The sequence below is a fragment of the Sorex fumeus genome, unplaced genomic scaffold, assembly GCF_029834395.1.
Source record: "Sorex fumeus unplaced genomic scaffold, SorFum_2.1 ptg000048l, whole genome shotgun sequence".
NCBI lineage: Eukaryota > Metazoa > Chordata > Mammalia > Eulipotyphla > Soricidae > Sorex > Sorex fumeus.
In genome coordinates this window covers 13901363-13926395 of record NW_026606105.1, presented here as the reverse complement: position 1 = coordinate 13926395, position 25033 = coordinate 13901363, and the positions used below count along the sequence as shown (strand labels likewise).

The following is a 25033-nucleotide window of genomic DNA, read 5'->3' as shown; positions in this document are numbered from 1 at the left end:
ACTGTTGACTTAGTGGTCCCTTCTCCATCCCAATTGCCTTCTCCCCCAACTCATGAGGCAGGCTTCCAAACCGTGGAGCGATCCTGCTGACCCTTATCTCCACTGTCCTTGGGCGTTAGTCTCATATTGTGTTATTATATATTCCACAAATGAGTGCAGTCATTCTATGTCTGTCCCTCTCTTTCTGACTCATTTTCACTTAGCATGATACTCTCCATGTCCATGCAGTTATAAGCAAATTTCATGACTTCATCTTTTCTAGGGCTGGAGCGATAGCACAGCGGATAGGGTGTTTGCCTTGCACGCGGCCGACCTGGTTGGCCCAGGTTTGGTTTCTCCTCCCCTCTCAGAGAGCTCGGCAAGCTACCAAGAGTATCTCGCCCACAAGGCAAAGCCTGGCAAGCTACTTGTGAGGTATTTGATATGTCGAACACAGTAACAACAATTCTCACAATGGAGATGTTACTGGGCCCTCTCGAGCAAATTGATGAACAACGGGAGGACAGTGCTACAGTGCTACAGTTTTGCAAAACTCCGGGGTTTGAGAGATATCAAGGCATTTGCCTTGCGTGGGGCTGACCCTGATTCATTTCCCCGATACCCACATCTGGTCCCTTGAGCACAGAACCAGGAGTAAACCCTGAGCACCTCTGACTATAGCACAAAACTCCATCTTTGTATTTGAATACGATAATTTAAAAACTGCCCTGTGCGTTAGTACTTTTCAAGGTAAAATGAATAGAGAAATAGACGCTGGGAAAGATCATGCAGGATACAGTTCCTAATTACAAAGATTTCTTGTACTTATTTCTTAGTCCAAGGCAAATTTTTTAAAAAATATGAGATACTTCTTGATTATGTACACTTAACTGTACCGTGTGTATCTTTTTGAGTTCTGGAAACATTTTTCAGAATTCCGTTTTTTTTTTTTTTTGTTAAGTAGATAGGTTTTTAAGTATCAAAACAGTGCTTCTGTTCAGTGTCATGTGGTAAAACATTTTGTCAATGTTTGCCTATTTTCATAATCCTAAAGGAAATATTTATTTTTGAACTCAAAACATATATATGTATATATATATATATATTTAAATCTGTGTGAGTAGTTTCCAACCGTGTTGAGTAGGACACTAATGTTCTGTTAGATAATAATAGATAGTTTTGTGAGCAAAGTTCTTGGCTAATATCTTTTCCCTCCATGAAAAATTTATTTTTAGCATATGTGTAAGAAAAAAAAATTCCAAATACGTTTAGCTAGCATATTGCATAGTGATCTACCTTTTCAAAGTGGAGCATCCTTGGGAATTTGGGCGACACTGTTTGCAGTATGAATGCATGGTATTGGAACAGTTCCATTCCTGTCTGCTTGGTCTTGTAAATTTGAGTAAGGCTTGTTGATGTCATGCGATATTGTGGGTCACACTTTTCCTCTCAGTTTTGATCATTTTTCATAGCGGCTCCTCTGGGAGACTTTTGTTGCTATCTCCATTACTCTAATAACAATCCTACTGCTTTTTCTTTGGGTGTTAGTTCTAAAGTGCCCTGTATTCACTAAATCTGGAAAATGGTGTAATACATTTCTTTCGGTTTTGATTTTGGGACCATATCCAGCAATGCTAAGGGGTTGCTCCCAGCTCTACATTCAGAAATTACTCCTGGCAGTGCTGGGGCAGTGCTGGGGTTGTCATTTGGAATGCCAGGGATTGAACTCTGGTCGGCCATATGCAAAGCAAGTGCCCTACCCACTATACTGTCTCTCTCTCTCCCCGTCATGGTACAGTACAGTTTGAAATGGCTCCTTTTACTCCATTAAATGCAAGATACCTCTAGTTGTACTCTTTTGGGAGTCAGTTCTCTGTTCTTCTAAATGTAGATGAATATTTAGTGATTTTTCTTTAAGTAAAGTGTAAATGTTAGCAAGTACTTTAAAGATGGACCTCTAGGATCACTGAATTGACCATAAGCGATGCTCTTTTGGGTTGAATGTTAGCTAAATGTGGCACTGTAAAACACTTAAAATCAGATAAAATGAATCTCTCTCTTTCTTTCTCTCTCTCACTCTCACTCTTTCACACGCAACAAAGTTGAATGTCATGTTTCAAAGAGACAAGTAGAGATCAAATGTGCACTGACAACTATTTTCTTCAAATTGGTTTGAGTACCACTTAGTAAGGTTAGTCTAGGGGAAGGCAGTGACCTTGCCTAGCTCTCATAATAATTGCCTTTTAGACTTTGAATAAGTGCAAGCCAGAAAACAAAGCACTGTAGTTTCATTAAAAAAAGCAGAGACTCTTCTCTCTTCTCTTTGTTGTCAGGGTTTTAGATCCATGAAGTTCCAAGATTCCTTGCAGTGTACACATGGTCATTGAGCTCATATTTTGAGACTTGGAAGTGTACAGTTCTGGGGTTCCATAAAGGAAGCAGCACTTTACCGAAAATACTTCATAAAATCATATTGCAAGTGCCCACGAAGCGTTCATTATTCACAGAATAAATAGATGCTCTGAAAAACAATTTCTTTGAGCACTCGCTATGTGCCAGGCCCCGTGCTAAGTGCTTCATTGATGTTTGAAAACATTTATGTGTGAAAATGCTGAAAGACAACGTTGCCATAGAATTTTTCATTTGGAGCATGAACTGTTCGGGTTAAAAATCTTCATGCAGATTCCTGCAAACAAATCGAGTGTGGATGTGCAGTGGGTGGTTTTTAAGCTTAAACATCTCGACTGGATTTAATTACCTTAAGGGATAAGCTACATGATGGGCCACTGGTTTACCAAATTATTTTTCATTTTCTGGATCTTGATGTCACGAAAGGTTAATGCATCTTCTTTTCTCGGCTAGAGACCCGAGTTAAAATCCATTTTAGAGCATAAGTGTAAATGAATGTGTTGTTGTTTGTCCTCCTTGGGGACATTCTGGTCATTTCGTGAGTCTGCCTTTCCACTTGGAGTGGCTGGCAGCTCGTGCGAAGCCCAGGGGCTGCTGCCACAGGGCAGCTGCAAGTCAGCGTGAAAATGAACTGGTGGGATTCAGGGGGCAGCACTGGCCCAGGGCTTGTCACTCTGCCATTTCTTGATTCTCTCTTGGTTAACTCACAGGAACTTATTTGCTGCTGATGTTTGATTATAGCACAGCACAGTGGAGGTCTCTCTGCCATTGCATGTCCTGCCACATCTCAGCCCAGTTTGTGCCTGTAGTGCAAATCTCTCTCTCTCTGTCTCTCTCTCTCTCTGTCTCTCTCCCAACTGTGGACTGGTGTTGGTTTGTGAGCGATGCTTTCATCCTGGGTGGCCCATTGCTCACATTGTTCATTTGTAGATGCTTCTCTCCCCCTTCCCTCTCCCCCCTGTTTTCTTGTTGTTGTTGTTGTTAAGGACGGACATGTTTATATTAACAACTACATTAGGTATTTTTGCACCAAAGTATCCCTAGCTATTGTCTTCATCTGTACACACATATTTAGAACCTGAGTGGGGAATCAAGTGAGTTCACCCTTTCAGGGAGCTCTTTTCCCTTGGAATCCAGTTTGTCAGCAGTCCTACTGTGTCATTATTCCTGGTATCATCATCACTATTGTCACTGTCACTGTCACTGTCCCAGTCCTCCTGTTGTTCGTTGATTTGCTCGAGCGGGCCCAGTAACGTCTCTGTTGTGAGACTTTGTTGTTACTGTGTTTGGCATATCGAATATGTCACAGGTAGCCTGCCAGGCTTTATCGTGCGGGTGAGATACTCTCAGTAGCTTGCTGTGCTCTCCAAGAGGGGCGGAGGAATCGAACTCGGGTCGGCCATGTTGGCTGCGTGCAAGGCAAATACACTACCTGCTGTGCTATCGCTCCAGCCCATCATCATCACTATTATTATTAAAGTATTTCATTCTTTGTAGTTTCTGTCTTTTCAAGGATAGCTTTAGCTCCCCCTACTTGAAGTTCTTTAATGAATATATATATAGGGTTTTTCTACAGAGAAGAAAAAAGAGAGATGCCCTCTCATGTTTGTGATGATTCGGACCCTATCACACTTGCTGACCCTTTTTCTTTTTCCTTGGCTGAGAAAGAAAGACATTTCAGAGGCAGTTGGAGTTTCCCGAGCTCCTCATCTACACTTCTAGGCATCCACCCGTAGACTACACCTTCATTCCCTCTTCTGGCCCTTTCTTTGTGTCTCAGGATCTCTCCAAATGCAGTTCCCAGCAGGGGGGCCTCTTTCCCCTGGTCCGTCCACTTTTCTGCCTCATACGATTGGGCCACAGGGTGCTGATGCTGGGCTGGTGTGCTTGGGAGCAGTCCGCATCAAAGACACGCAGGGAGGAGCGAGAGCAGGGACTGTGTGTCAAGACACACGTGTGTGTCCACTGTCTTCTCCCTCCTCATCACTCTGAGAATCATTACAGATGCTGCCAGGGTGCTTTTAGGCTTTGTTGTTGGGAAGGCCGTGACTCCGAGGGGGTCGGAACCACGAGTCACGGAGTTCTTGTGAAGACCACGAATGACGGGGTCCTTTCATTGATGCCATGTCGGCTTGGGTCAGGGTGGCCTTTCGCAGCCCCGTGTGGCAGAGATGTCTCGTGCCTCAAGGCAGGACTCAGCTGCTGCACCCAGCTGGCTCCAGAGACTGAGGGATGGGCAGCCGGTTTTGGCACACGGCCTCTCACGTGCCTTTCCAGCCCGTCTGTGGACAGATGCCACCCTGGGTACAGAGACGGCACACTGCTGGCCTCCCGCAGTGCCGCCTTGCTTTGGGTCCAGCGGTGGAAGATGGCTGAAAGACACTGTGTGAGGCAACTGTCTTCTGTCTGGCAGCTAGCTGGTTTCACTGGTGCTTTATCGGTTTTCTTCTTCTTCCTCCCTGTTCAGGTGTCAGCGGTCGAGTCTTTGGAGGGCCCCTTGCTCCAGGTGGAAGGACTGAGCGACCTGCGGCTGGAGCTTCACAGCAAGAAGATGAACCTCCACCTGGTGCTCATAGACGAGCTGCATCGGCACCTGTACATCAAGTCCACCAGCCGTGTGGTGCAGCGCAACAAGGAGAAAGGGAGAATGAGGTTGGTTAGGGAGGCTTGTGATGACCGGATTTTCCTGCCCCATGGTGTTCTTAAAGGATGTTTTAGGTTTCCCAGTTATTATCACACGGATGTGGCTGTTCTTCATAACAAGCTGTCACTGAAGTCAGGATTAAGATAGCCAATGCTGCGTGTTCTGAAGGGCTGGCACTCAGAGTTGGTTCATTCCTTCTGTTAAGTCTCTGTCATGGTCCTTTAACGGGAACACGCAGAAATATTTACTCTGAGCCTTGAATGTGCTGGATAGAAGATACCCAAGTATTTCTCAAAGAGAAAAATCCATAAGTTGAATAGCAAGGGGCCAAAAGAGAGCTTAAAGGGCTGGTGCACACACTCGGCATACACAGGGTCTGAGGTTTGACCCCAGACACGGAGTGGCCTCCCAGGTGCTACTAGGCGTAGGTGGCCTTCTGCAACCCTGAGGGGCCCCCAATCCAAAAGGAAAATTGGGCAATGCCATCAGCTCAGTTAAGAAGTAGGAATGTTTTGGAGTGTTAGTAGGTTATTTGCCTTGCATGTGACCAGTCCAGGTTCTGTCCCCGGCATCCCATATGGTCCCCCAAGGAGATTACTCAGTGCAGAGCCAAGAATAACCCCTGAGCATTGCCAGCCGTGGCCCAAAAAGCAAAAACCAAGAAACCCCCAAACCCAACAAACAAAAAGGAATGTATGAACTGATATTACAAGACTGTTGTTGTGTTCTACAGACATTCCTCTCTCTGGACTCATTCAGGAAAGGCTCCGGGAGAACACGTTTCTTTAACCACTGGGCTGGTGGTAATGTGCTCTAGACTTCAGGTCCAAGTAGAATTATGATGTTCATTAGGCAGTATGGACTCGGGTCAAGAATAAGTCTTAATCTTTAGATCATACAGCATTGGATATTAGACAGCACGGGACATGTTCCTCCATTGCTCCTTTCAAACAGCTCCAGAGGACACCTCCACACCATGTACTGAAACACATGTGTCCATGCTTTCTCATCCAGCCCAAGACAGGAGAATACTGGGAGCCCTGCCCTGCTCAAGCATAAACTGTCACCCATATGCATGACACAGAGACGCTGATGGAGAGAGATTTTTTTCTGCTTCTCTTTTCAAATGAGCCTGGACGTAGCTGTTGCATATTCACCTTGGGTTCAGCTTTATATGCCTGACACTCCCCTTCTGAGACTGGGTCTAATTTGTTCAGAGAGAGAAGTGGTGGGTAGGTGGGGATAGTGCCAGGGAAATTCTGTCCACAGTATTTAGTGGTGAACGTCTGAATAGATTTCTTTAGATAAGAGGTTTATTCCTGTAAAAACATTCCATAGCATAAGGGAGATGAGTATTACCTAGAGGCTTAAGAGAAGAACATTTTTCTGAGAAAACAATGTTACAGAGTCAAATTTAGGAGATGGAGATTTAAGCTAGCTTGTTTCTTAATAGGTTCAAGTTGTAGGACCAGAGAGATAGTGCAGTGGGTAGCGCACTTGCCTTGCACACAGCTGACCCGGGTTCAATCCCCAGTACCCCATATGGTCTCTGATGCCCCACAGGAGTGATCCCTGAGCTCAAAGCCCAGGAATGAGCCCTGAGCACTACCAGGTGTGGCTCAAAAACTAACAAAGCTAAACAAAAAGATTGTAGATGCAGGCTGGAGAGAGAGTTCGGGCTTAGTATGCAGCAGACCCCGGTTTGATTCCCAGTACCACATGGAGTCCTCCAAGTGCTTCTAGAATGATCCCTGAGCACAGAGCCAAGAGTAAGTCCTGAGCACAGCTGAATGGCCCAACCCCCAACCCCTTACCAAAAAAAGAAAAAAAAAGGTTCAAGGTAATATAGCTGATTGGATTATCCAAAAATATTCCTTCCTTGGCCTCCTCCTTTTTGGGAGAAGTGTATTTCCTGCCCTTTGCCCTCTGATTTTGTTGGTCGTTAGTATTCGGGGCACTGGGAGAGTTGTGAAATGTGTTAGCGATTGTGGCTATGCCAGCTCCTCCCTTACCATCATGGGGTTGGTTTCAGTAGGAGGATGAGACAGATGGGGAGCGGGACCCATACCAGCTCATCTTCCCTGCCTGTCAGCACCAAGATTCAGATTATTGAACTTGTCTCAGATGCCGCAAGTAGGTAGCTTCTGCGAAGTGACAACGGGATGCCCTTAGAATGGAGTAGGGAGAACAACAAAAGGACTCAACTCCAGCATGAGCGAAGTGAGAGAAAATCAGAGCAAGAAAGTTGGAGTCTTGTCCAGAGGCGTAGGGCGAAGACTGGGACCAGAGAACTGGTAGGCTTTTCTGGTTGTAAAGGGAGAAAACACCAAGGTGGTAAAAGAAAGAAACAGAAGCCCGAGAATGAACGTCAAGGCGGTAACTGTAGGTGTTTTCAAGAATGGCCAAGAAGGATAAAGTATGGGCTGGATTGGGGCCCCCCTGAAGGTCAGGTGCTACTTCTTGGTTTCTCAGCATGTGGCTGTATTTACAGATAGGCTCAGTGCGAGGTAGGTCATTTACAGGATGCTTGTATGATGGGCCCTGATCCTCTGTGACCACTGCCCAGTTAGATGACTGTGTATGGACACAGCCTTCAGCAAGCCTGTTGGCCCCCAACTTTGGGCAGCCAGTCACCAGAACCATAAATGAATACAGGTCTGCTGGTTAAATCATCCACTGAGTGGTTCTGTGACTGTAGCCCTAGCCAAGGAGTAGAGAGAGGAACAGAGGTGATGTCAGCGTGATGGGGCAGTGAACTGAAGAGACTTAGGAAGGTTTTGGTCAATGAAGGGACCTCGTGCTGCAAATCAGAGGGCTTCAAGGTAGAAAGGATGCACTGAACAGGAACTATTATGAATTTCACATCAAATTCTATAAACTCAAAGAAAATTAGGCTGACTGCTTTGACAGAGAGAATTGTTTGCTCACCCAGAGATGTCTCAGCCAACCCAGTGAACACAGACAGGCCCGAGGTGGCCAGAGTCAGTAACAGCAACAACAAAATAAGTCAGTTGCACTCTTTTGGGAGGAAAAGACTTAAAGGGGAACTCTAAGCTATGCACCAAATCCAGGAACTTGAGAACAGCAAAGCTGTGGTTTAAAACAACTGTAGGAATTACTTGGCATTTCATATATGGATTCATATATAAATAACTTACATACACATACAAGATTAAAATCATAAGCTTAAAGCTACATTGGAAAAAATGAACTACGGTCAAGAGATACTCTGTAGAGGGAACCCAGATTTGTGTTTACATGGTGCTTGTCAGTAGAGATGGAGAAATCTGGATGGCAGGAAATAGAAAGAAATGTCAAATTCGTGCTTAAAACGAGCCCAAAGTTTGTGTTTTGTTAGAGACAGTGTATTTAATTCTCTTGATTTTGTTTACCAACATGGATTTTTGCATTTAACAATTTCTGCATGGAAAGTCACCAGAGAAAGCAGAAGCAAATTAATAGATACCCTGGTTACAATGGAAGAGGTGTTAGTGCCCTTTCTTGGTTACACCGTTGTGTGTGTTAGGACTGGAATTGATTAGGAAGTTGCTAGTTCCTGGAATCGAAGGGAAAGAAGTCTGGGTCACCAGTCCCTGCACTTAGGTTGGGGGGACGGGGATGATAGTATGTTAGTGACTGCAGCAGCGGGGTCCGTCCACTCACTGGCAGCCCTGGGAAGGGGGTGGTGGAAGTGTCTTCCCTGCAGCTGGTCTGCAGTCTCTGGGTGCCTAACTTTCTTGTAAGAGGCATGTGAGTATCCCTGCCTCTTTCCTTCAACTCCTTGAGACTGAGTGCTGGAAGCATCCTGTGAATTGAGCCTTTGGCATGCCTGCTGGCCTCAACTTTTCCTAGCAGGACATTGGACACTGTTTCCTTTCTTTGAACCAGAAAATGGAGCATCTTTCCTAAGACTAAGACCTTTCTGATCTTTGCTACCAGCAGAACAAATGTAGCCACACATTTATTTCTACTGTAGGAGGGAAAAAAATATCACACGAATGGCACATGCAGAAAGAACAGGCATTTTGGAGATAGGAATAAGACAGCTAGTCCAATTGACAGAAGAAAGGTGCATGAAAAAAAAAAGTTGTAGGTGGGTGGGGGGAAGTCAGGGAGATAGCTGAGGTGGTGGAGCAATTGCTCGCTCTGTGAATTTGATACCCAGATAATGCTGGCTTGGTATAGCCCTGGTGGCCCCCGAGCACTGCTGGGTGAGCCCAAGGCACTATTGGGATGGCCCTCCTAAAGAATGGGACATGGAGGATATGAAAAATAAATAAATGGGCACATGTTTCATGATTTGGGTTCCTAAAGGTGTCGGTCCCAGTTAAATATGGTTTTTGAAACCATTAGACTCAAATACGCTATGACATGTGAATAGATAAAGAAATATATATGCAGTGGAGTACCTCTCTGCTGGTAGCAATATGAAGAGGGGAAATCCGCCTTCTGTTCCCTCGTGGATCAGAGCTTCCCACGGTGCCAGGATTGGCCACCCCCGGGGGGTGTTGGATGATCAGGGATGGGTGAGCCATTGCAGCCTCAGGCACACTTGCAGCCTATTTTCTCTTTGGGTAAAAAAGTAGATTTTCAGGGGGACACTGTGGTCTTTTTGTTTGTCTATTTGTCTCCTAGACAAAGGGTAGTAGGTCTATAAAGTTTGAGAACCTCTGACTCGGACGGAACTAGAGCAGGTGGTAGTATGTTAGTGACGTCAGTTAGAAGGAGAAGGACAGATGTGGTTCATCTCAGGGCTTGTCCTGTACGGATTGTAGGGAAACAAAGCAAAGGAAGGGACAGTGGCCAATGAAACAAAGCCCTGGACGCTGACCACAGAACGGAGGTTACCCACATTGTGGGTGGTGGCACGGGGAGGGGTGTGTCAGGGTTCAGGTGACATAGGACAGTGGCGGAGGGTCCCCTGCACTTCAGCGGTGGTGGGGGTGCCGGTGTAGGAAAGTTATATGTCAAACGCATCTGCTTTAAAACCATCCTGTGTTACTTTACTAACAGTACAATCGTAAATAAAAACGTTTTAGTTTGTGTAGAAGAATTAATGTGTAGGAGTTGTTACAAGAAGTCGAGAAGGGCACTTATGAGGCTTATTATGTCTGTGTGTTTGTGTGTGTATGTGTGTGTGTGTGTGTGTGTGTGGTGGTTCCATGAATTGAACCTCAGACCTCACACATGCAAGGAAAATGCTTTAAAGGCAGTATCAAATGAAAAGGAAAACATTAGCCGTTGAAAGAAAGGCATAGGATTTAAAATTCTTTACATAATGATTGAAAAATGGTTGATAAAAGAACATGCACATTTTTGTGATGTGTAAGTAGCTGTGCTGTGCACATCCAAGCAAGTGTGTGTGTGTATGTATGTGTGTCTGTATGTGTGTGTGTCTGTATGTGTGTGTGTGGGGGGGGCAGGGATGGATAGACTTCTTTTACTGAAAGATAGGCTTCTTTTTATAAGATTTTTTGAGTGCCTTTTAAGTAAAGATTGTACATTATTCTTCACTTTATATTAGAAAAAAAAAACAACCTTATAATACCTATATAGTCAGGTAACCAGTTTTTAACCAGGCAGAAGCTTTAACCAAATGAGGCAAGGCACTGGCATCAAAAAGTTTCTTTTCAAAAAAGTCATTAACACCATGAATTATGCCCCTCCTTGGGATAATGCTATTCTGACCTGGTTTGCTGGGACATTCTCTGACTTGTAGAGGAGGGACATTTAACCTCATTGGTTTTTCTGGTTATGTAAAAAAGCTTGTCCTTGACTACCTTGTAATATTGCCTTGTAATTTTGTATTAGGCGTTTATATTTTTCCTGTGTGCGTGTCTTCATATTTGTTGTGTTGGGGTTGAGGTGCTCTGGGGATCACACCTGGAAGTGTTGGGGATGGACCCCAGGGTCTCTCACAGGTCACATCCCCCAGGGATATTCTTGTTACCTTTTGGATCTTTTCCTGTCTTTTCCCTCCTTTTTTTTTTTTTTTTTTGCATAGGTTTCGCCTCACTTTACTGTATATTATATCTTCATTCTTGATCTATCATTTGAGACCGTGGCTTTTTTTTTTTAAACTTTTATTCCTTCTCAATTATTCATTATTCTGTCTGTGTGTTCAGCCAGGTCTTAGAACTATGGAGAATTACAATCCGCGCCATTCCTGTTTCATTATTCAGGCGAATTTCCTAACTGAGAGCGAGTTATCTTTGACAGAGGTTTCTCAGCTCAGTGTGATTGCGCAAGCTTTCGTGAGCATTTGTTCTCTGACAGGCAGTGTGCCAGCTGCGGGGTTAGGAAGGTGAATGCATCAGTCACTAGATTTACAATTTAAAGTTCAGCTCACCTCTGTCAAGTTCTCGGCTGACAATGAAGCCATTCAAGTGAGCTGCTGCTGTAAATTTTGGACGTTCGTTGAACACGGCCGTTACTAAGTGAAGACAGAGAAATAAGTTCTAGTTTAAAGGCAGATGTTTAATAAGCTATTGGAACTTCTAACCCTTATTCTTTTGGTGGGAGGGGACACACTTGGTGGTGCTCGGAGAGCTGCTCTTGGGGAAGTGCTCAGCCTGCCCCCGCCCCGTACCTAGCAGTGCTTGGAAATCTGATGCCAGGGATTGAACTCAGGGTACATGTATGTGAAGCCTATGTCCCAGGCCTTTAAGCGGTCTCCCCAGACCCAAACTTAACCCCCCCCATCCCCCGCACTCCACCTTTAAAAAATTATTTTGGGGCACATGCCACAGTGCTAAGAGATCATTCCTGACAATGAATGGGTGGGGGGTTGTGGGTGGGGCTACATATGGGGGTGCCTAGAATTGAACCGTGTGTGGGGAGGGTTGGGGCCATGCAAGGCACGGCTGTACCTCCTGTACTATTGCTCTGGTCTCCAAACCCTTCTTTATTTAAATGTCACGGTCCTCCCATTGTTCATCGATTTGCTTGAGTGGGTCCAGTAACGTCTCCATCGTGAGACTTGTTGTTACTGTGTTTGGCATATTGAATACGTCATGGATAGCTTGCCAGGCTTTGCCATGCAGGTGAAACTGAGAGGGGCGGAGGAATCGAACCTGGCTCGGCTGGGCCGGTTGTGCACAAGGCAAATGTCCTACCCCAAAAAATTGTAGTTTAGCCAACGGTTATGATAGTATTAACATTTGATGTCTAAGGTTCCTTGCACCCTCCCACCCTCCACTGTCCTTATGCCACTGAGTCACTTCTCGTCCTCCTCCTCTTCCTTTCTTCACCCTCCTTGGGACTCTCAGAATTTGTCATCTAAGGCCAAGGTCACTTCTTTCTTTTTAACAATACATTTCTCTTTGGTCCAGCACAACTTACACTGCTGAAGCCAGAGCATCTCAAAGTAGGTCCTGGCTTGTTGGGCAGACGGTTTTGGCCAGAATGTCGCTGAGGAGGTGCTGGGAGGGCCGTTGGTGTGGCAGGAGCTGCCCTGCAGTGTCCTTGTCCTCCTTCATGTGCTGTGGACTCCCAGGCATCCAGCCACCCCGCACTTTTCCCGTGTCTCTTTCCTTCCTTTCCTGTTGGTGCTGTGAGGATGGGTTGGGGATGAGCGGGCAACGTATACTTGGTTGTGGTATGCTGGTGGTGGCAAGTGTGACTGGGCCCTGGGGACCCCAATCAGCACGTGGGCAGTGCTGGGGATCAGCCTCTCAGCCTCACTGGCAAGGTGATAGGCATTTAGTGTTCTCTTTTTGGTGGGGCGGTGTGGTGCATTATATAATATCAGCTGTCTTTTGCAATAGCCATGCATGATTTTCAGTGGGTTTGAAACAAAACTTGCTGACTACATGTTTTTCAAAAGGAAAGAGGGTCAGATAGTACAGCAGGTAGCAGGTTGGGCATTTGCTTTGGCATGCGGCCAACCCAGGTTTGAACACCCGGTATCCCATATGGTTTCCTCAGCACCACCAGGAGTGATTCCTGTATGCAGAGCCAGGACTAACCCCTGAGCACTGCTAGTGTGGCCCCATGAAAGTAAAAAAGAGAGTTTTAAAAAAAAATCATTTATTTCAAAATAAAGCATCCCAGAGTTTACGTGTGAGAAACTTGATATCTGCAATCTAATTTGAATATACTATATCACATATAAATGATATATATCTTATATAAGATTGAGATATTTTCCATGATATTAAGATATTTTAAATATGTTTAAAATATAAAGATATAAAATATAAGATATTATATATATATAAATATATATATATATATATATATATTTTGGTGGGGGAAGATCAGCTAAATGGTGCTAAGGAGGCCCAAGGCTCTCTTGGCCATTCTCAGACCAGCCAGCTACTGCAGGGACTGAGGATGTGATGCTGCTTGGACCTTGCTAGTCTTAGGGCACACAGATTGCTCTGGTGGACTTTGGGGTCCTCCAGGGCTGCAGGGGACTCTGTGTGGTGCCAGGGATCTTGGCTTGGCCACATGAAGAGCACGGGCTTTAAACCCTGTCCTATTTCTTCCACCCTTAATGTTGATTTTATTATTTCGTTTCCAAAAATAGTTCCCGTGAAAGAGTTAGGACTCGGAGGGCAGTGGTCAACACCGCAAACACCCGTATTTCTGTTGAACTGTAGCTGCAGATCTCTGCCTTCCCCTGAAACCAAAACCGAGTCTGTTCCTTTGAAACAGCCCATCTGCCAGCAGCATGGCCCCCTTCCCTTGGGGGCTCACATCTGCACTAACATCAGGAGTGGGGTTGCCCCTTCGCTCCTGAACTCGGACGATGGAGGCCTTCCATAAAAGAGGGAAAAAAGGCTGGACGTTCTTTCAGAGTCACTTGCCTTTGGGTTAGTGTTCACCAAGGAGAAAATTGAAGCCCAAGGGGGGATTTTAGCAAGAGGGATGAGTCCATGAAAATGGCTTTGCAGCGGCTTGACTTTTGAAATGGTTATTGTCACGTTTAAGTCACCCTTTCGGCCCCGGGAATGAAGTCGGCAGGTTCTGCTCCTCAGAGGTGAAATGGCAAGCCTTCTGTCTGTCGTCCTGGATTCAGCTGAAATGTATCTTGTGCTGCAGCTAGAGAATAACGGGAGCTTTTTATTTAAGCACGTCTGTTTGTTTATCTTGGGGACCACACCCAGGTATTCTTAGGGGTTACTCCTGGGGTCACTCCTGGCTGACTTTGGGGACCAAGTGGTGTTGGGCATCCATTCTCTGCACGCTCGCATCAAGCCTCACCCACCAGTAAATCCACAAAAAAACCAGGTACGTGGAACTTGTGACTGAAAACTCCAGGTTCAAAGGAATTGGGAATGGATGACCTTCACCCATCTTCCCCTATTTCTGGCAGCTTGGCGATCACACCTACAAGCCACCTCTGGCTGGTGCCAGATAATCTCATCAACGGCCATGATCCAGAGACTACTGTAAATCTCTCGGAAGAGAGCACAAAATGATTTCCCGTAACCATGCGGCCGGACCCGCTCCAGGCTGTTTTATTCTGGGCATCCCGGAGTGGGGCTGGGGTGAGTCCCCTCCCTGCCCCCAAGAAGCCAGCCCCAGCAACTGTAAACCTCCAGAACTCAACCCTGCCATGCTCACGGTTGCTCGGTTGCTCTCCATACACTCAGGCCAAGCCTCATCCACAAGTGAACCTATTCCTGGACCATGCGGCCGTGACACCACTCATATTCTAGGAGTAGCGCACTACATTTGATGGGGTTTAAAGCAGAAGGCAACCAATCTTAGAAGGGCTTAATGGCCCCTGGCTGAAATACAACAATCTTTACACAATTTTCTCTAAGGAAACTTTTTTGAAGCATTTTCAGCATTTTATTCATAACAAGCAATACAAAATAAATTATTTTGGTTGTGTTTTGGGGCAGGGGTTGGGGTTCAGGATGAAAACATCCAAAATGTGGGAAGGTATAATGGTGGTGGGATTGGTGTTTGACTATTAAATGTAATCAAATATTGTGAACTACTTTAAAAGTAAAAAAATTTTAATAAAAAGACTATTGGGGATCAAACACAGTTGGCTGGGTGTCAGGCAAGCACCCACTCGTGTCCATATTTTGAGGAGCATCTATTCACAGAGACAGATGTGGGTGCTGTGCGTTTGTGTCCCCTGTTATGGTCTCACTCATGGACTGGGCGGGCTGGGTTCCCCCTTAGACCTCAGCTTCCTACCCACCGGTCCCACGTCTGCCGGCGCTTGAAGAACACCTTACTTGTCCGCGTTTGCTGTGGACACAGCTATCAGATGCGCGATCTCTTTTCCCCTGTCTTGAAACAGGACATCTACTCTTTGTTGCTCAGAGTAGCACCACCAGCCACAGTCACGACCCTCCTCTGCTGGAGCCTTCAGGTCTGAGGCCCCGGGGGGAGTGGAGAACCTGCTCTGGATAAAAAGCCAGCACAAAGTGCTTTGAAAGGGCAAAAATGAGAAGCTGAGCCTGGTCAGTGTATTAAAGAAGAGTGCAGAACTGTTTCGTCTAGTTGATTAACACGATTGTGGTAGAGCCATGGATTTAAAGGCTAGTTGGATTTTTTTTTTTTTTTTTTGGTTCACACCCGGCGATGCTCAGGGGTTACTCTTGGCTCTGCACTCGGGAGTTACTCCTGGCGGTGCTCAGGGGACCATATGGAATGCTGGGAATCGAATCTGGGTTGACCGCATGCAAGGCAAACGCCCTACCTGCTGTGCTATCGCTCCAGCCCATAGTTGGATTTTTTTTATTATTGTTTTTTTTTATTTCTTATGGGGAGTGGGTAAAGATTGAGTTGGACCCAGCAGTGCTCAGGCGCTACTGCTAGTGGTAATGGAGGCACCATGTGCAGTGCTGGGATTGAACCTGGGTTGGCTGCGTGTAAGAAGGGCACCCATACCCATGACCTGTAGCTCCGGTCCAGGCATTATTTATTTTAGGTAGGGTAGGTTTGGGATTTTTAAACTTTTCCTACTCAAATCCCTTTTTTGTTGCCTGAGAAACGCAACTTGGGTAAGCACTGCCGGGACCACATCGGATTCCTTTTGCATGTAAGAAGAAAGGTGGAAGTTAATAACTAGCAGTTATCCTTCGGGTCTAGGAGAAGGCTGGCCACACCATTAGCCCTCTGTGCACCATTATTCACAAGCTCAAGTCCTCACAGCACTTTACTGCTAAGCTAGATGTAACATAATATTTATTAACACCGTTTTCTGAAATGACATTAAAAAAATTTTTTTTTTAATCAGTGTTCATTGAGCTGGGGAGATAGTATAGCAGGTAGGACACTTACCTTGCACATGGCCAACCCAGGTTCAATCTGCGGCATCCCGTATGGTCTCTCAAGCCACCAGAAGTGATCCCCGAGCTCAGAACCAGTAAGCCCTGAGCACTGCTGGGTGCGACTTAAAAGCAAACCCAACAAACATCAGTATTCAGATGCATACCTCGATTTGGTTCCAATAGGACCCGCAATCAGACACAGCCTTGCAGACCCGGGGCAGTTCTGTCTAAAAGAGCCTCATCACTGTGATTCCCTTTCCAGCTCACACTGAGTGGGGCTCCCTGGGATTTAGCTGCTCCTGCCTTTACCCTGGGCTGCAGGGGGCAGGAAGAAACTCCAGCCTGTGGCATCAGCAGGAGCCTTTTGTATCAGAGGTGCTGCTGATGGGTGGAGGGCTTAGGTGCTGCTTGTCTCTACTGTTTTCTCTTACCAGCTACCCATGAAGGGCGGCTAACTAAAAAATCTAATTTGTTTTTAGTCTTTGTGTCAGGTGGAATTAAAGCGCTTATTTCAGAGACTCTAACGTTAATCACTGGGATGAGGGACCGTGTGTCTTTGGAAAAGATGAAATGGGTGATCAAATACCGGAGTCAACCTGGTGGAGATTCATAAATGATCTCTTATTGTAATCTAGGTTCTCAGCATCCTGAAATTTATGACCCCCCCCCCCCATCTCCCTCCTTGTGTTCATGCTGGTGTTGGTAGTTGCAGTGATGGGGTTCACATGCACCCGTAGCTGTGGTGCCCTCAAGACATGGCACATCTCGGGCCAGAGTGATAACACAGAGGGTAGGGTGTTTGCATTGTAGGCAGCTCACCTGGGTTGCTTCCTCAGCAATCCATGTGGTCCCCCAGCATTGCCAGGAGTAATTCCTGAATGCAGAACCCTGAGCATCGCTGGGTGTAGCAAGGGAATCAATCAAACAAGACATTGCACGACTCATTGAAGTGCTAGCACCTGTGCTGAGCACTGGCAGGGGTCAGTCTTCTTCAGTGGTGGGGCTCTTACAGGTGTGGGCTGTGGTTCTTGCTGGTGGGGGGTGGGCTCACACTTCCTGGCCGTGTTGCTCATTGCCTTCTTGGTTGTGGTGCTCCCCAGCACTATCCCCTCAGCCGCAGTACTTGCTCACCCCAGTGGCAGTATGGACTGAGGTTCCAGGGATCACAGGCAGCAGAGCTTCCGGGAACTATCAGCAGAGCCGTTGGTGCAGACCGCGGTCAGAGGGATCAAACTCTACAAAGTGGATGCTCAAAGTCCCGGAGAAAAGCCAAATGTCGTGAGGGCCCAAAATATGTGGAAAAAAAAAACAAATGGAAAATTAAAAAGTACCTAGAAAAGGGTCTAGAGAGTATCACCCAGTGGGCAGGGCACTTGCCTTGCATGCAGCCAACCCAGGTTCAATTTCTGGTGCCCCCTTATGGTCCCCGAGTCTTACCAGGAGTGTGCCCAGAGCACAGAGCCAAGAGTAAGCCCTGAGCACCGCTGGGAGTAGCTGCCAAACCAAAGTTAGTTTTCTTCAAAAAGCACTTAAAACACAAACCCCACATGTTAAACTAGACTTAACTGCTTTTAAACTTTGTTATCACGGTCTCTTTTCATTCGGTCATTGCCACACTGCTAAATTTCCCAAAACACAGACCCCAGGAGGCTATTGTGATCCCATGACATTATTTGAGTCTAAGCAGGTCACGCCCATAGCCCCACAGAGACATGTATTTTGTTTTTCTTTTCTTAAGCCTATCAGCAGAAAGAAAACCTATAAAAACTGCAAAAACTCAAGCCCTTGGTGAACATCTTTATGCCATTGTCTGGGGCCGAGACCCGGGCTGCCTCCCTGGAAACACCCCAGGAGGTAGTTGAAGTCCCACCAGGAAGCAGGCTGGTGGCAGAAGATACCAGGGGATGGGTTTGGTTCCGTCTGAGGAAGTTTTGGGGAAAAGTGTGAGTGATATTTTTTTTCCCCCTTTCTCTTCCAGTTCCCTTGTGAAAGATGTGTCGCCTATGCCTCTGATTGACGTTACAAACCTGCCCACATCTCGAACATTCCTGGATGGGTCTCAGTTCTCTACTTCCGGAAGCTCAAGTGGTAAGTTCTTTCATGTCGTCTCTTTGCCTCGCTTTGCCTATAAGCAGTGCCCAGGGGGCCCAGAGTTCCCTCCTGACAATTTCTGGCCAACCAGGCCATGGAGGGGCCTGAGGCCATAGCACTGAGTGTTCCCAGAGCCACCCAGGAGAGATGAGTTTTCAGCCCCTGAACTTTCTGAGATGCTGCAGTTCCTGAGACAAGGGTCTGGGATACCTGTGGGGTTGCTGGTGGTCCCGAGGCATGTGTTCCAGTGCTCCACACGAGAGCACTGGTACCTTCACCTCTGTTCAGCCTTGTCGGTCACAGAGAATGAGACAGATGCAGTGACTGTCCACGGAGTGGGGTGGCCTGAGCAGCCCTTACTTAGGGGTTGCCTGGCCTTTTTATTTAGCCTCTTCCTCCTGGCTCTGAACAGGTATACCATTGTTTACAAGCTAACACACTCCTTAGGATCTGAGGCTGGAATAGTTTACATGGCTGTGGCCCTGGGGCGGCTCCCGAAGGTACCTGTACCTTTATTTATTTATCCATTTTTAAATTTAATGAATCACCGTGAAATACCATTACAGACTTACACAATTTCACGATTGTGTTTCAGTCAAACAATGTTCGCGTACCCGTCCCTCCACCAGTGCCCATTCTCCAGCACCCATGTTCCCAGTGTCCCTCCCACCACCCCAGAGTCTGGAAAAAACCCGAGTGCCTGAGAACAGTTGACTGGTTAAAGAAACTTTGTTATATCTACACAGCGGAATACTATGCGGCTGTTAGGAAAGATGAAATCATGAAATTTGCATGTAAGTGGATCAACATGGAGAGTGTCATGCTAAGTGAAATGAGTCAGAAAGCGAGGGACAGACATAGAAGGACTTCCATGTGTGGAATATAAAGTAACCTAAGAGGAGACTAATACCTAAGGACAGTAGAAACCCAGGCTTACTGGGTTCTTATCTCGCCTTGCAGAAAAGAATGTCAGAAGTGGACAAGTAGCAAAGTAGAACAGATTTTATTCAGAGGTTTTTGAAGGGGAAGAGGAAGAGAAAATGGGAGAGAGTGGAGAGTGTTCAAGAGAGAAACTGGGCTTTTTCCAAGGGCGGAGAGAAACCTTACACATATCCCAGCATTAGACATGAAAGCATGAAAGGACACATCTTGAGGGGAGATGTGAGTGACACATGTGCTCAGCACCACATATGCTCAGCCACATGGACACAAGCAGCACATGGGCTCAGACAGCATATGTGCATCCTTCCTTTGTTCAAGTTGGCTTTTGTAGGGTTTCTCGAACCTGCCCCCCTATGGGACTTCAATCTAGGTAATAATTCCTTGCTAAGGTGGTTACCAAGGGTTGGGAGTTGTGATGGTCTTCTTTGAAATTCCTTTCCTGGACTTCTGTTTCTACTGAATCATCTCTGGGTCAGTTTTAGGCACCAGATGAGGGTCTTATCAGGCCTTAGTTCCTGTTTTCTACAAGGTTGGCCTTCACAACTTAAGGGCAATTACTTCCCAGGAAATTTACTGCCATCACCTGGGGAGGGGGCCTTCCCTAGCTGCCTGCCTGCCCATATCAGTGCCAGGGGTTGAACTTGGGGCTGCGTGTGTGCCAGGCATGGGAGCGATCCCCCCGCTCCGGCCTTCCCCTGTAGCTTTCCCCTAGCTATTTTATGAGTCGTGTTCCATACCTGGACCTTGAGAGCTTTTCTGTGTATGTATAACCGCCCTCCTGTGTCCTCCTTCCTTATAGCGTCATGGCCTCTCCTCCAGATTTGTTTGTGTATGTGGAGGCAGGTGCGTGCACATGGGCGTGCACACAAAAATGCACACACGCACACAAAAGACACTTGGAGGACCCAGCCACAATCGCGTGGCTTTGTGGACTGCTTTGAATCTGGATGCAAAGATTTAGTTGGAGGTTGCTTAGCCGGGACTGGAGTGATAGCACAGCAGGTAGGGCATTTGCCTTGCACGCAGCCAGCCCAGCCAAGCCGGGTTTGATTCCTCCACCCCTTTGCATGAGCCCGGCAAGCTGCCGAGAGTATCTCACCCACATGGCAAAGCCTGGCAAGCTACCCGTGACGTATTCAATATGCCAAACACAGTAACAGCAAGTCGCAAAATGGAGATGTTACTGGGCCCGCTCGAGCAAATCGATGAACAACGGGAGGACAATGCTATAGTGCTTAGCCAGAGGTCACTCGGTTTGGCCCAGCTTAGAGAACGTCCCTGCCGACTCTGGGCTTGGGAGCAGTGGGTGGAGGGCTGGAGTGCCTTTGTGGGACAGCCAAAACTGTCCAGGTCTTTTAGAAAAATAGTAAGGTTGATTGTTGTTGACTTTCTGAGGAAAAGAGTTTTAGTGGTTCTTGCTGGTCCTATAGTCTTGAATTAATGAAAAGGTGAAAAAAAAAAAAAGAAAATGCTGTGGATCCAATCAATATATTTTGTGTAACTAATTGAAAGTGTTTCTTTTGAGTGCCTAACAATATTGTTGCTGGGGCATATTTAATTACCTTTTAAAATATTTAATTAAAAGTTAAGGTTATTTAGGCTTGGAGTCTTGAAGTTTATTGGTTTTACTGTGGGGAGTGGAGGAATTATTTTATAATAGATTTTTTTTTTTTTTGCTGTTAGTCTCCTTAGCACTTACTTTTATTATGACACTTGACAAAGGTTTGTGCCCAAGCCTTTTCCAGGAGTTAAAAGATTGAAGATTTATTTTTTTTCCCTTTTTCTGAGTCACTGTTGCTTTTCATTTATTTACTTATCTATTTATTTACTTTTAGGTTTTGACTTGGTCTGTTGCAGAGTTTGGGATTATGGTACAGAAAATATTTATACTTTTGATTTGTATCTATCTTCCACGGGAATTACCCATTGTTACTTACATCTTTGTGTTTCGCAGTGCAAATCAATCATTGCTTTGCCGGTTACATCAATTTACTTAAACGGTGCCAAGTCAATGGCCAGGCGAAATAAAAGTTTTAATTGTTTATAAAGAGATGATAGGTTTACAAAAGTGCCTGATCAGTATCCAATAAGCTCCAAAATGCCAGTTCTGGCAGATTTTTAGTACAAACGAGTTCTGCTCCATCTATTCATTTTCATAAGATGCTTTTCCTGTTTGATGGGCACTTCCTCCGTCAGGGCCTGTGATCTGCATTTGTCACAGAGCGCCCCGCACGGTGACCCTCTGACCTTGGCCTCTCTTCCTCCATGACCCAACTGTGACAGAGACTCGGGGTTGTTCCCTGCTGCTGCTGCCGCCATTCCGGAAGGTGCTTCCCCTATGGTTTTTGAGACTGTTGATCTCAGGCGCTCTCCGTGGGTGACTGAACACGCAGATAGTTAAAAAATGTTCTTGAATGAAGTCAGTAGCTGCAGAACCTAATGTATTTCGTGCCTATTACATGTCAGACAGTATAGAAGTGACACCCGTGTGGGCGGGGTCGTGTGTGGGTCGTGTGTGTCCATGTGGGATAAGAGCTTGACCAACAAATACACCACCAGACTCATCTTGGAACAGTCTCAGAGGAAAATGCCATTGGCCTCCTTTGACAGGGGAGGAAATCGAGGCATCCATCACTAAGCATTGGTTGAAGACATACAGCTCACAAGTAGGAGAGTTATGATTTCAGGTCAGCCACTGGGTTCTGGCGCATACTATTCTAATTAGCTGGTTTTCCTGAAGATAACTGAACTGGGCTTTGTGTTTGTTTTCTGTCCCTGCTGTCCTGCGTGACAGCGTGCAGAGAGTCTTCTGGGCTGGGCGGTTCCTAGTGTGCTTGGCGTCTCCTCGGGCTGACCTGAACTTCTGGGGATGTGGTCTTTCTGGAGACTCGGAAGAAGAATCCATCTCCTTGCCTTTCCTACTTCTGGAACCTTTGCTGCCTTTGGCTAACTGCCGCCTCCCTCCACCTTCACAACCAGTGCTGGTGGTTCTGACCCACTCTTCGGCCTCCTCCTTCTGCTCTCTGGGACCCAGGTGCTAAAGCGCCATCCTCTTAGATAATTCAGGACTTAGTCCTCTCTGTCAAGTCTCCTTGACCACAGAAGGGAGCTTTCACAGAGGCCTCCAGGACACGGATATCTTTGGGGAGGCATTGCCCTGCTTACGCTCTGCACAGCTGCTTTTCAACCCAGCTGAAGTTATCTAATTCATATGTGAAAATTTGACGTTCTTGAAGTTATCTGTAGAGTCTTAAGTCATTGCAGTTCTGGTCCTTCAGGACCATATTAATGTGGTCATTTCATTAAAATGAGGAAGGTGAAAACTGTGTAGAGAACTGCATAAAATGTTACTAAGTACATTTAGAAATACATAAAATACACATATAAAAAGTCTGGTGCTGAGGAGATTTCTTGTAATAAAGGGTAAAAGTTCTGTCCTCTTCTCATTAATGAATAGTATGCCCTGACGATCTTATTTGTGAATCAGCCTACAAAGAAATATTCATTTCTCCAGAGAATTTAAGCACGGGCTCTCAAAGCGCCCCTCACCTTGGGAAATAGGAGGATTGAGGGTATAATCTATTAGAACTGACATTTTTATAGATGAAGTTCCAATAGGGAACCTCTGGGTAGACCAGATCTCCCATAGGGGTGCCATAAATTAAGGTTAGAGGTGATTCTGAGAACTTTCAGATTATTATTAATTAAATGAGAATTTTGATTGCTTGCAAATGAGTCATTTTTCAAATGTCTTATTTAGAGGTAGAGTCATGAGTGGCTTTTTATGAGAGACTTTTTAACCAGTTTACATGTTAGAATTTGCAAAGTGCATTGTAGCATTCAACTGATATAATAATCCTATGATACTATGAGTTACTTAGGGCTACTGCTAATAATATTATCATTATGATTATCATATCTGTTGTATATGTCTCATCAAATATTTAAATGATAAAATATATATAGTTATGTGTGTGCATTATCTAATTAAAACAAACCATTTAATTATAAATGGCAAAATCAAAGCAGATTGATGCAAGCAACCCATTAACAGAAAAATGATTAGCATCTACTTAACATTCTTACATATTAATAATGAAAAAGAGAACTGGTATAATAAAGAACTGGTTAAATAATGGACAATTTATGGATGACTCTGTATATGTGGAAAGATTGGCCTTTTCCCCAAAGAGGCCTCTAGAATGTACAAAGAACTCCACATAAATCAACAAAATAAACTTACTGAGAAATAGGCAAAAATATAAAGAATTGTTTATGTCAGAGGAAACTCAAGCAATAAATATGTAAAAAACTACTGTATTCTCAGTTAATATTTAAAAAGTCCATTTATAAATTAAAAAAAAATAAAAGAATCCCAGAAAAGTCAATTCAGGGAGGTTGAGTGATTGGTTCAGGTTGAACAAGATGGTTAATGTTGGACCCTGGTGTCTTGAAGTTCCCACTCCAAATAGGTAAGGGAGGTACTTTTCAGTCCTTTCTTCTATTATTCTCATCGCTCATACTATTTACTTATGTACAGAGAAACTTACATCTAATTTAGATGTAGTGATTCAACTTAACTTAGGTCGAAGGATGGTAGAAATATGGAGAAAAATCCAATAATTGTTGTAAAATGTTGATTTAAGCTTTTGGATTCCCGGTCTGTCCTTTGATTTGGAAACTGCCTGGGGAACATTTCGATGTGAGCAATGACTCCCAGGGTACAGAGGCTTTTCATTTGTGTCTTCTTTACTCATTTTCTCCGCACTCCTGCTGGGATCGCTAAGACTACAACTATAATGAAACCAGACTCCTCACATATTTTTGGTACCAGCATAGGTTAAGCAACGGCATCTTAATGCAGCATAAATATATATTTTTTTCCTTTCACTGCTGCCTTTTTGACTCTCTTTTTATAAAGTCCTGTTCTGAGATTGTTATATAAAGGAACTTTGAGTCTTATATTCATTTACTTTTGCCTGTATTGCCTTGGGAAGGAGGAGGGGTATTGGGGCCACATTGGTGTTCAGGGCTGGTCCTGACTCAGTACTAGGGAATGATGCCTCTGGTTTGGGGAACCATGTGTGCTGCCGGGGATTGAATCGAGGCAGCCACATACAAGGTAGGCACCTTACCTGCTAGATCATCTCTCCATCCCTGGGTCTGATATTTGAAAAATTCTGTGCTTCGGGATCAGAACTATTAATCACAACATAAAATGAGGTAAGGTGCCTCTTCTTGGCACTTACATGTCTGGAATAGTAAAACGATCTGAAATTTTTTTTTTTCTGTAAGAATAGTGCAGATATGTTCATTGCAACACTATTTACAATAGCCAAAATCTGGAAAAAATCCGAGTGCCCGAGAACAGATGACTGGCTAAAGAAACTTTGGTACATCTACACATTGGAATACTATGCAGCTGTTAGGAAAGATGAAGTCATGAAATTTGCATATAAGTGGATGGATATGGAGAGTATCATGCTAAGTGAAATGAGTCAGAAAGAGAGGGACAGACATAGAAGGACTATACTCATTTGCGGAATATAAAGTAACAGATTGGGAGACTATCATCTAAGGATAGTAGAGATAAGGACCAGGAGGATTGCTCCACAGCTTGGAAGCCAGCCTTGCATGCATGGGGAAAAGGCAGCTCAGTTAGAGAAGGGAGCACCAAGTAAAGGATGCTTGGAGGGCTCGTTCGGGATGGGAGATGTGTGCTGAAAGT

The 25033-nt window shown here is 45.2% G+C and overlaps 1 protein-coding gene across 2 annotated transcripts in view; it reads left to right on the top strand.

The window, feature by feature from the left end:
* EXOC4 (exocyst complex component 4) overlaps positions 1-25033 on the top strand; it is an 850139-nt gene that overhangs the window by 64852 nt on the left and 760254 nt on the right. For both annotated transcript variants that reach the window (XM_056124006.1, XM_056124007.1), the window contains exons 4-5: positions 4856-5040; positions 18251-18360. In XM_056124006.1, coding sequence (XP_055979981.1) covers positions 4856-5040; positions 18251-18360 — 295 coding nt within the window. The remainder of the gene's footprint in view (positions 1-4855; positions 5041-18250; positions 18361-25033) is intronic.